Raw genomic sequence first — 12,194 nt, forward strand, 5'->3', positions numbered from 1 at the left:
AATGTCAACCCGTGGCTGTGTGGGCCAGGTCTTGGACCACATTTGCCACAGTACTAGTAAGCGCCCCACAAGTGACAATTTCCACTAATCCCCGTGAAAACCTTGGTGAGGGCTGTGTTGCTGCTCAGATTCTGCCAGGGGCACTTGCGGCTCAAAGTGCATTCAAGTCTCAAGGGATAGGGTAGGGGCAGGCATGGCGTTGGGGCTCTGGGTGGGCAAGGAGGGGTGGGAGAGGGCTGGCTGCCTAAGTGGCAACTCTAGATGGCACATTATGACCCAAAGGGGCTATTTTTTCCCAAATGGGAAGTGGGCCAGGAGGCTCCCCACTTTGAGAAACGCAGTTAGGATAAATTTCCACATCAAGTGTTCATCCAGGATAGGCCAAAACCTTTCGGATCCCAGGATGAGACTCAGTCTTCATCAGATCCTAATTTTTGGGGTCAGGAAGTGTTTTGGTTCGTACCCCCTCGTTCCTAATTCAGAGTTTTAGAGCCAGAGAGGACTGTGATGGTCGGTGTTCAAACCCCTCCCTCGAGAGGGGCGAGAAAGTGGGCCCAGGATTGGGATAGGGACTCGCCAAGGATCACACAGCGAGTTAGTGGCAGGGCTGGGACAGGGACCCAGCCCCCCAGCAGCCAACCTGGGGCTCTCTCTGCCTGACACACAGCCGCTGCACTCCGCTAAATCTCAAATCAATCGGAAAGATCTAAAGGTAGCGGTGTTGAGCTGGATGTGAGTGCAAGTCGGATGTGGTGTGTGAGAATTAACGAACGAAAGTAATCGTAGCCCTTTGCACAGTGGGTGGTCATGTACAGCACTCGTAACGGTTTCACGAGGACTCTGTGGCCGAGACCCCCAGGGGAGGGGCGTCGGCACTGAGCCCTGGTTCTGTTGCCTTGTTTTTTTTTGGTCTTTTTTGATATTTCATTAAGTTTAGAGTTTAGAATAACATACTTATTTCTCTTACTTGTTTAAAGATGAAATTCTTATTATTATTCTGTATCATGCATTAAGAGAGAGAAAGAGGATTGTTTTAGCATTGCGCTTGTCACACAGCAACACAAAGACAATATATGTAAGCGTAGCGTTCACCACATTTGACACAAGAAAGCGCGAACTCCAGCACAAAGATTAGGACAGACCGCATATAGTGAGCTCTGCGGAACTCCAAGAATCTAGGGGGGACTGTGGGAGGGCTGCTTAGATCTCCTCGCCGCCGGCCTCCTTGCTGAAGGTGGTCATGTCGATCTTCTCGGGGAAGATGATGTTAACGGCCAGGTCTTCCCCGCTGTTGTACTGAAGCAGTAGGTTCTTCTTCTTCCGCAGCATGCGGTTGTAGCGCAGGTTGGACACCCAGGTCTCGCACTTGTTGAGGAAGACGATGCCCACGGTGCCCAGCACCACCAGGCTGGTGAGCACGCCCAGGATGGTGAAGCAGATGGCCTGGCCCTCGGTGAGGAGAGGGGTATTCTTGTTGAGCTCTTTCATGGACACCTTCAGGACACGGTGCTCGGGCTGCGGTACCGGCAGCTCGTGCACCCCAGGGGTCAGGCGGTAGGTCAGCCCGTAGCCGCTGGGCAGATGGGTGACCTGCTGGGGGCTCAGCGCGCGCTTCTTGACACAGGTGAGACCTGTGAACTCGGGCTTGCACAGACACTCGTAGCTCACCTGGGTGTGCTGCAGGCAGGTGCCCCCGTTCTGGCATGGGCCGCTGGCGCAGTTGGTCACCGGGCGGCTGCAGGTCTTGTCGATGAAGCCGGCCGGGCACCGGCAGCGGAAGTCGCCCCCGATGTCGGTGCAGACGCCATCGTTCTCGCATGGGTTGGGGGTGCAGCTGTTGGCCACGATCTCGCAGAAATTGCCTGAGAAGCCAGGGGGGCACAGGCAGGAGGCATGGGAGGCCCGGCCCTCATCATCCACGCAGGTGCCTCCGTGCTGGCAGGGGGAGCTGCAACACAACAGGGACACAGTAAAGGGCCTTGGGGGCTGGGCTACGACAGCGCTGCAGGGCACGGGGCTCAGGGCAGAAGGTCTCTGGCCTAATTAAGGGGCAGATGCTCAAAACACATCAGGTGAATGAGGGAGGGAAGGAGGGAACGCCAGCCAGGGAGGCACAGAGAGGTGCCCAGGGTCATGACCCCTGTCTGCAAGAGGCTCACCAGCAGCTCTAGGGGTGGGTGGGTGCCCACCTCACCCCCATCTCGATGCTAACCTGGGACACACCTGACCTCCCATGCCAGGACGCTCACGTCCTCTCCCACCTCTTTCTGCACCTCTCCAACCAGAAGACTGTTGGTTAGTCACTAACCAGCTGGGGAAACTGAGGCTAGAAGAGGAAAAGTCAGTGACAGCCCAGGACTGGAGCAAACCCCCTTCCCTTAGTTCCATCCCTGGGCTGCTGGGGCAGAAGAACCAAGCAAGGGGCACCCCTCACCCTATCCCGGGACCCGCTGTCGTCCTTCCTGCCTATGGCCACTATCGCTGCCAACCCTCATTATTATTATTATCATCATCATTAGCAGAGTGGATCCACAGGCTATTGTGCAGGAAGCGCTTGGGGACTCTCAAAGAGAAAGCAATACGAGGTCTGTCTATGCTGGCACGAGCCGGTGTCTGTGCCAGGCTGTTTAATAGTGGTCCATTCACCCAAGTGCAGCTTGCAAACCAAAGCTGTTTGCTCAAAGCGGAGCGCAAGGAGCATTTAATGTAAGTGCTTTTAAACGAGCGAGCCTTTTGTCATCTGATAAATGCCAAAACTCCGGGGAAGAAGGGGCAATAAACACAAGAAATCAGCATTGCTGCTTCAGGGTGCGGGCTCCATGGGAGCCAGGCTCTGAAGGAATTTCAAGGACCTCAGGCTCTATTTTGACACACTGGTTTAAGTCCGTTAGCGAGAAAAACAAAATATTTTAAAGCTCTTGTTATCTTTTTATCCTTCTTGCTAATAAGCAGAAATGGAGCTCAGTTGTCACCGGCCCCCACTCTGACCCTGTCTGAAGACTGATCTTCGGAAGCCTCGTTAATGTCCGCTTACAGCTGTTACAGACTACCGCGGTCTCTGCCATCCCGCAATGTCGGGTCAAGATAAGCTTATTTGCATGTTAGCTTCTGTTTCTTCAGAGGAAAGGGACACCCCCGTCCCCCAACTACAGGCCCAGGACTGGGTTCAAGTTTGGATTCTTATATTCGGACTCTGCCTCTGTCAAGATCTCCCTTGGCTTCAGGCTAAGCCCCATCCAACGGGGAGGAGGGATGGCTCAGGGCCGCCACAGAGATAACGGGTGGAGAGCGGCTGAGCCACTGGGAAGCATTGCTCAGGGAGGTCCAAGTGAAGACAGTGGCCATTCCGTTGCATCCACTGCCCAGGGGTCCCAAAGCTTCCCTCCCCACTGAGGAGAGCTGACAGCCGGCCCACCTCCTCTTGTGCTGGCAGAAACCCAATCGCTTCACCTCTCAGCCTGGCAACTCCCTCCACAGACATCCCAGAAAATCCAACTGCAGAGCCCACCAGTTCCCCAAAACCACCGCTGAGATACGGCAAGCGGGTTTCAAACAGCCTCAGCCCCGCGGAGCTCCAATCTCTCATTATGTTGCCTTTAGAAAATTATGCAGCTCGGAGTGTCAGTTCACCATTCCGATCGACTGTCAGTCACACGCATCAGGACGTGCGAACATCAGGGGAATATGAAATCGCCTTCGGGATCATTTGAAAAAATTATGGCAATGACACATTCCCCCCTAAACACCCCCATCCAGAGCTGTCCCCCACGGGCTGCCAGGATAAGCGCCTACTTCATCTTTTGTCAGAAGACAGGTCCAACAGGGTTAGGCTGAAAGGGTCTTTAGCGGGTGCGTGAAAAGCAGCATTCATTAGATCACACATCGTCGGGAAGGATATTTACCCATTGATCACACAAGGCCCGTCCTTTTTCTGGCAGTCCTTTCCCGAGTACCCAGGGGCACAGGAGCATTCATAGAGGCCATTGTCCAGGCTCACGCAGGTCCCGTTGTTAGCACAGGGGGTCGAGGAGCAGGCCCGAACATCTGCGGGGTGATGGAGAAGACAAGAACTTAGTTTCCTCTCCATACACAAGCGTGATGTGGACCCCAGTGGGCTTTAAAACAGCTCTGTGGCCACCAAGTGGGGTCTGGAGTAAGACGGTGTAGGGAGCTCCCTCAAAAAATCCCACGAAGTGAGTTAGCTGAGGCTCAGGAAGCTGAATGGGGTTTCCTTGTCTAAGGTCACAGATCAGAAAGTCGTGGCCACTGGTACTCAAGCCAGGAGAGCTGTTCCCTTTGCCTGGCACCAGGTCACCCCATATCCAGCAACATGTCCGTGACGTTCACTGTGGACATCACGCTCCTCCCTGCAACAGCATGCCTAGCTGAGATTCCCTCAGGCCTGTCTCCACCAGTCAAGACTGCACGAACCTCCAGCCTCTCCTGTTGGGGGAGGGGTCCTGGCCAGCTGGGGGACGAATACAGCCCAACCCTCAGAAAAACCACCAGCTCTTCATACTTTTCCGTCAAAGAGGGGCAGTGAGGGGGATGGAGTCAGGAATCAAGAAACCTGTTAGCCCCAGCACTACACATGTCCCTGTGGTCACTTAATGCACTCAGGCTCTGAACTCAAGGGGTCCCTGGTAAAAAGGCTGCATCTTTAAAGCCAGGAAAATTAGAACTATTGAGCGCTCTCCTATCAGTGCAGGCTTCCATGAGCACTGGAATATTCCCACCATCTTTTAACACCTTCCATCAGGCACACTTCATTATTCAGGTTCAGCAAGCCAGGGACGAGCTGAACACAAGGGCCCGCGTCAGGGGCTCTCTGACGGTGGAGACCCCAGCTCCCCAGTGGGGCCAGGAAGGGACCCCTGTCCTGCCCTGTATCCAGCCTGCTGCCATGTGGCAGCAGAGTTCAGCTCCTCCCCATTCTGTGCCTCAGTTTCCCTACTTATAAAAAGAGGGTCTTTCCTTGGCCAATCTCTGAGGGACTCTTCAGCTTTGATTTTCTATAATTTGAGCTGCTGCACCTGCCAAACAGAAAGCCAGGGCCAGCGAGAGACACAGCAAGCTAAGGCAGGCTGGTGGGGGTGCGGGGAGGAAATTCCCCGTGCTGAAGCCACACACGTGCGTATTTTTTGTTCCCTCTCAGAGAGATCCACACCCTTGTGGAGGGGAGACTGCAATCAATCAAGAAGGAAGAGCCTGAACGCCGCGTTGATGGACTACCCTGTGGCGTTCCACGGAAGCCCAGCTTGGTGCAAGGACACATAAAGAGGATTTATCTTTATGGGACGGCACCGGCAAGGCATCAGCACGTGGCAACTCCGCGTCAGGCTCCTAATTCTCTGCAACCGGCTCTCCTGTCACTCAGAATCTTAAATTTAAGCTAAAAAGCTGGCGACCACCCTCAGCTTGTCCCTGCAGCTCTCCCTGCTACGCCAATCCTGGATCAGCCCTCCTGAGTCTCCAACCCCAAGGCAGGGGTGAATTAAGCTGCTCTGAGGAGAAGGCTGCTTGGGGGGCTCTGTCAGGACAGCAGCTGTGGCCACGGCAGCCTCAAAGATGGGCAAACAGGGGGAGGGAGGGCTGTGTCTTCTCTGGGACCCTAGACTCTCTGGCCATCCCCAAGCTGGCTGCCTTTGTCAACCTGGTGGGGAGGGGACATACCAAGGGCCCATGGGAAGGGAGGCATTTGTCTGGAAAATTTCAGCAAGGCTGTACTGCATTTAGATACCAAAGAAGATGGGCTCCAGGCTAAAACCCTAACCCTGATCCCACATGGTGGCTTTGCTGGGATCCCCCAAATCCCCAAACAACTCAGAGCTGCTGCCACTGCTTCTGTGAGGGGCAGCAGAGACGTCGGCCACAGCATGAGTCAGCCACGGGGAACCTTGCACCGTATTAGGGGGGCAGGAATGAAGGACCAGAGACAATTTGGAGTGTGAGGGAGCTCAGCTTCAGAGCCACGGCTGCCCTGCCTGTATAGGGCAGGGGCCATAACAAAACGCTCTTAAGTGTTCCTTAAGGGAGGATGTTAGTTGCAATCGAAGACAAAAATGAACTCTCTTTCTGGGGCTGGGGGAAAGGGTTGTAGCTGGCTTTTCTCCCAACTTCTTTCATATCACTTAGCAGACACTTGCGTTTCTCTGATCCTCCGTTTCCCTATCTGTACCTCTTTACTAATGTCGGGGACCGAGGGACAGAGGCCCTGAGGGCAGGCTGCTACGCAGCTGGGAGTTTTTTTGTGGACTTCAGTTTGCCCAGACGTTAGGGCAGGTTTTGCCAAATGAAAATGGGCTTAGACGGACATTTCGCAGCCTGAAAATGCAGTGACAGCCAACTCTCAATTACTTAGGGTAACGGAGGCAAAGATTGCATAAATTAATGAAATCAACAGATAACACCCATCTTCACTTTAACCCTTTCTCAGCTTTTCCCAACCCCAGCCTCCCCCTATACCTGACCCGCTCAGTCCAGGCCCCCCAGCCCTGTCCTTCTGGCCGTGACTCAGCACCTGCCCCTCAACCCCTGAGCAGTGCTGGCCACCCCCCCCCACCCCATTTGTTTGTCTGCAGCCTCTTTACGGTCTTGCGTGTGCTTTTCTAGGGAGTCTTAGCTCCGAGATCCCCAGAGCCTTGTCCATCTCTGGGCTTCCGTGACCTGGACAGGCGGCCTGGGGTCTGTGGTCCCACCGGCCCAGCTGTGTGTGTATTTTGTGACTCTTTATTCAACAGGAAGCTCCCCGGCCCCCACCCCATATCTTCTCTAGGTGCTGGGTGCTGATGGTGCAGAGGAGAGCAAAATACAGTCCCTACCTCTGAGGAGGCATTCGGTACCCGCAGGAAATTTATAAACAGATCGTTAGAATACAGGGCACGAGGTGTGCAGGAATGAGGAAGTGAGGGCCGCCAGCAACAGGAGACTGGGAGGAGGTGGTGGGGGCTAGGGCAGGCAGGTAAGGATGCAGGGCTGAAGCAAACAAAGGCGAGTGCCAACCTCTATCGCAGAGTTCCCCATCCCAGCCGTCGGTGCAAATGCACTGCCAGGGTTCTTCACAGAGTCCGTGAAGGCAGCCGGGAGAGGTCACGCACTGGTCACACAGGGGACCCTGCCAACCAGGCTGGCACCTGCAAGGGGTGGGGGAGAAAGGTGGGGACATATGAAGAGGGCAGGGGTAGAGAGGAAGCTCAGGCTACTTTCTGTGGAACCAAGGACCCTTGGGGGTCTTTGCACAGTGCCAGCCAGTGGTCCTGGGAAGGAACCATCAGTCACCTGCATGGGAAAACTGACAGAGAATGCATGCCAAGTTCAGGGGCCGACCTAGAGGGGTCCCGAGATCCCGGGGGAGTGCTGCGTTTTGCCGCAGTGGCCTGCAGAGGTCTCACCTGCCACCCCACCTCTGAGAATGCAGACAGGAGCTATGGCCGCCCCCACCCCCTGCCCTCATCTCCCCCGCTTGCCCCCACCAGTTTTCTGAAGGGGCCAGGAAGCTGTTTGCTGCAGCGCAGTGGCCAAGTCCCCTGTTTTTTCTGCCTGACTTCATGACTCCCCAGGCTGCTGCGTGGCCCCCACAAGCTGCCTCTATGGAGCCACTCTATTACCTGCAAACATTGTCATCCTCGCAGAATCCATTTTGGGGGTTGCAGGCCGGGAAGCATTCAGCCCCTGAGATACAAGAAAGGTTATACGATCACCCCACCAGGCCCTAAGCCAAGGCAAAGCCTGTCTTCTCCCACACAGCCCTCCACTGTCCCCGAGGGCACCAACAGCCCTCTTGGGTCCTACCAGTCCGGCACACAGTAGGCACTTCCTATCCCAGCATGGATGGGGCTCAATGCACGCAGGAGAAAAATCTCTGCCACGTTCCCAGTGATGAAATGACCACAGTACACTCCCTAGTTCTTAGGAGCATGAGAAACACCTTCTCTCCCGACCCCCAAAAGCAAATACGACACCTCAAGTCCTCCTAACAGTGGGGATGGGGACAGTGGAGGGAAATATGTTGACCCCCGGGCACGCAGCCTGACCCTGACCATCACTTTTGCAACCTGAGCTGAAAAGGGGAGCAGATTTTGAGGTGTTCAGCTCTGGGAAAGCCCAGACAGGTTCACCTGGTGGCCTCCCCAGTAAGGCGTCTGGATTCTTTTGAAGGTTCATCCCTATTAAGCTGGGCACCCAGGTCAAATCTTCCCCCCTTTCCCCTACCCCAGACTCTTCGCATTAAGAAAACGATGACGACACAGGGTTTTGCTTAGCGGGCTGAGGTTGCAACACTGCTTAGAGATTCTGACACTTTAATAGGCACCTACTGTGTGCATTTACTCAACCAGCTCCACAGCTTCCTAGACAGCCCCCTCACAACTACTGGTGCAATAAGTGGGGGGGGCGCTGCGGGAAGGGGGCAACTCTCTCGCTGTCAGAGACAGATGGCCGCTGCAGACAGAAGTGTCGCAGCCCCTCACCTAGAGAAACGCGCCACGCAGTAAGGGCTCAGGCTGGGCTTCTCTGGGAATTGGGGGTTAAGACGGCAAAGTCGCCCCCCACCCCCGCCCCGAGACCTGTTCCCGAACGCTCACACAGAGACACCCCAAAGTTGCACCCCAGAGTATTTTCGTAGAAGACTCCACAACAGCACCTCATTTTTCCATACCTCCTTGCTCAGCGCACCGACACCCCTCTGGCGCCACTTCTGCGGGGCGGGAAGGGGCTGGGGGTCTCACACATCCCCTGCGCCCTGGGACCCCAGGGTCGGGCCTTGGCAAGCGAGGGTGGCGGGGAGGGCGAGGCAGACACAGCGCGGGGTTTAGGGCTAGGCGGGACGGGAGGAGTTGGGGCGCACGAGACGGGGCGTGCGGGGCACCGGGCGGCCGGCGGGGCGTCGCAGGCTTCCCCAGAGGGGGCGCGAGCCGGGCCGCCGGGGGGCTCACCATGGGTGCTGTGGCCGAAAGCCAGCAGGAGCAAGAGGACGCGCAGGAGGGCTTCGGTCGCGGTCATCTCGGGGCGGCCGGGGTCGCGGTCCCGGGAGCGGTGCGGGCGCGGGTCCGGCTCCTGGCGCCGCACTGGGCTTCTGGTTGCGGACGCGGAAGGGGGCGCGGGCGCGCAGCGAGGGGAAAGCCAGGGCTGCACCGGGCTGCGCGCTGCGCTCTCCACCGCCGCTGCCGGGGAGCTGCCGCCGCCGCCGCGCGCGCCGCCCTTTTCGTACCGCCTCCCCCCCCCGCGGCCCCCGCCCCCCGCCCCCGCCTCTGCGCACACGGGACCGGCGCCGGCCAGTCCCGGTGACCCCCGCCCCTCACAGGGCCGCCCCCCACCACTGCAGTGTCCCGGAAGCTCGCTGGCGCACACGGGTGCACTCTTGGCTAGACGGGCACAGGTACCCCGCGAGCGTTTGGCACACGTTCCCCCCCACAGGACAGCATGCGGCCGCGCACACACAGGCCTGCCTAGGACAAGTCGCAGGAATCGAACCTGGGTCGCAGACCTCCCCGGAGAGCACAAGTCCGCACGCAGGAACACCGAAACACTTATTGCTGACGTCCCGGGCACACGTACAATGGTTAGATACCCAGGAAAACGCAAAGGCGCACTATGAAGATGTGAACTAAGCACATAATCACACACGCACACAGAAAAACACCCAGGAAAAGCCCGACACCCCCGGTACCCCTAGCCATGAAGACGCAAAAAAATACAGTTGCCCCTGTGGCAACCCACACCCCGCAACGCAAACGCACACGGCAACCCAAACACACTGTAGCCCAGAAGGCCTATAGACACAGTCCTGGGCGGCAGAGGGGCAAGCGGACCCTCGGTTACCCAACCATGGGCATCCTCTCCCATGTGCCAATCCCCTGCACACAGACGCGTAGGCAGAACCACCTGCACTCCCAAACACACAAACACACTTGTAAACAGACGGTCACTCGTGCCTGCATTCAGTCACACCCACCCCCGCACACACAGCATCTCAGTCAGGGCCTTAGCCGCGCTGAAACACAAATGCACCGACTCTTACGCACACATGTACGCACAGCCACGCACCTGATACCCACAAGCACACATACCCAGCCGACTCGTGGTCACACACTGACAAAAATACATATGCAGTCCCCAACACACACACACACACGGTCGCATCTGTCTTTGTCCACAGTGGCATGCGTGGGCAGCCTCACCAATGTGCTCTCACATACACACAATAGCACTCCAGGCACTCGGCACGTATTCCAGACCCACTGGGAGAACTTCTCTGAGGGGTCGCCAGCCCGAGAGGTGCAGGTAGAGGATGCCAATTGCCAGAGACCCGCTTCCTCTGCAGAGCTCCCAGGGAGAGGGGGTGCTCCTCAGGCACCCCTCCTCACCATTACCCCCAGCCTAGGCTTAGAGCCCTGGTGTAGAGGAAAGCTCTGCACCCCCTGACCCAGTCTGTATGGGGGAGGCTCAGAAAGATAGGGAGGGAGAGGGGTAGGAAGGGATTAAAGATGTTTAACCTCCTGGCGGAAGGGTCCCAGGCATCCTGATCTTTGGGTGGGTGGTTTACAATACTTAATTTACATAATTAATAAATACATATCCTAGATGCAGGGAGTGGGTGCCCACCCAGCTCCCGGCCTCCCCTTCCTCGCAGTGCTGCAGTGGGGTGAGATCTTGCCACTTTGAACCTGGAAGCTGGATGTTTTGGCCTCCTGGCCCTCTAGCCCAGCCCTGGCAGGTCTGAGAACACGTTTCCCATCCTAGCCATAGATGTGGGAAGGCAGGCCCATGGGCGTCCCCAGGCCCACCAGCCCTAAGTCAGTTGCTCCAGTAAGGCACTCAGGATGGGCACAGGGATGGACAGAGACCAGAGCTGCTCTGGGCTGGCTCCGAGGAGGCTGGAGGGAAATTCCCAGACCCTGCTGAATGATGTCCCTTCCCTGATGTTATCTGCAGAACGCCCAGATGGGTAGGGGCTGCTGGGAATGGCTTTGGGGACAGGCTGGAGGGAGCAGCTGGGGTGCCCACTGTGTGCCTGCCACATGCCCTTGCATTCCTGTGACCCTGCTCTCTTCCGTGGACTCTTTCCTCAAGTCAAGAAACCAACTCCAGTGACGGAAGGTCCTTTGCCCAAGGCCCTTGGCCTAGAACGAGAGTGGCTGACAGACTCAACCCTGGAAGTGCCAATGTCCACTGCATGGTGATTGCCAAGGTCTTCCTGACCAGGGTTCCTCTCTTCCCTCCCTCCAAGGCCCCTGACTTCAGCCTCCGAAATCATCCCAACAGCAGGCAGACCTGGAAGAGCTGAGTTCTCTGCTAGAAGCCAAGGAGGGGTGGAGGATCTCAGGGCTGGGTAACCCAGGGGCGAGGGCCTCCCAGGCTCCTGCCAAAGTCCCGCAGAGAGGAGAATCTCTGGACTGCATGGAGCACTTAGGGGGCCCCAGTGGACTTCGAGTTTCCCCACCCCCAAGCACACCTAGACTCCTCCCTTCCCCAACCAGATTCTTCCCCGGACCCACCCCCGCTCCACCGCAGCCCTCCCCAGTTTAGGAAAGGGAGGGAGGCCAGAGGAGGGTATTCTCGCCCAAGGGAGTCTGTCCAAATGTCACAGGCTTATGCTGAAAGGGCACTGCCTTCGCTTGGGGGGCACCTGCTCTCTAATCCTATCTCCATTTCATGCCCACCAAGGCTCCTGGGCCCTGGGCCAGTCACTTCCCTCTGGGAGCCCTGTTTCTTAGCCCATAAACAGAGATGTCCCACCTGTCTCTGAAGGGAACTCGGGTTTTTGTAAGCAGAAAAGCACTGTGCTGACAGGGCCTGGTCAGAACCCCTTCCAGCCATTCCTCCAACAGCTGCAGCCCAGAGCCCTTGCCCCAGACAGCTAGAGGATCTCCAAGCTGGCGACCAGGCTCCACTGGCCCCGGGCCCTCTTCAAGAGCCGCCTGCAGGGACACTTCAGGGACGGGAGGGGACTTTCCTGTCTCACGGGACCTACAAGCCAAGAAGCTTTCTGTTGCCTTGCTCTGATCTCAATAAAGCGTTTGTAAATTCAGGAGGCTGGAGCTTTCTTTTCAGCAAGCAGACACTGAGAAAGCGTAGCTTAGGAGCGGTGGGGAGGGGAGGTTGGTGACTGTCACAGACTTTAAGTCTGCACAGAAGGCGCGAAAATGCCAATGTAGTCCCTTGGGGAGAAGCAGTACAGTCTGCTGTTTGCAAGC

The 12,194-nt window shown here is 56.9% G+C and overlaps 2 protein-coding genes across 3 annotated transcripts in view; both read right to left on the reverse strand.

The window, feature by feature from the left end:
* Positions 1–12,194, reverse strand: part of LOC126958450 (uncharacterized) — a 247,835-nt gene that overhangs the window by 126,988 nt on the left and 108,653 nt on the right. The window lies entirely within an intron of this gene.
* On the reverse strand, positions 971–9,207 carry DLK1 (delta like non-canonical Notch ligand 1). Of its 2 annotated transcripts, XM_050796758.1 has the most exons (6): positions 8,934–9,168; positions 7,608–7,671; positions 7,003–7,133; positions 3,903–4,044; positions 1,669–1,948; positions 971–1,449 (listed from the first exon to the last, which is right to left on the reverse strand). In XM_050796758.1, the coding sequence occupies exons 1-6, from the start codon at positions 8,998–9,000 to the stop codon at positions 1,201–1,203; spliced, it is 933 nt and encodes a 310-aa protein (XP_050652715.1). In that variant the 5' UTR covers positions 9,001–9,168; the 3' UTR covers positions 971–1,200. The 2 variants fall into 2 exon arrangements, with proteins under 2 accessions (XP_050652715.1, XP_050652714.1); XM_050796757.1 differs by having other exon boundaries at positions 971–1,948; positions 8,934–9,207.

This window comes from Macaca thibetana, chromosome 7, assembly GCF_024542745.1.
Source record: "Macaca thibetana thibetana isolate TM-01 chromosome 7, ASM2454274v1, whole genome shotgun sequence".
NCBI lineage: Eukaryota > Metazoa > Chordata > Mammalia > Primates > Cercopithecidae > Macaca > Macaca thibetana.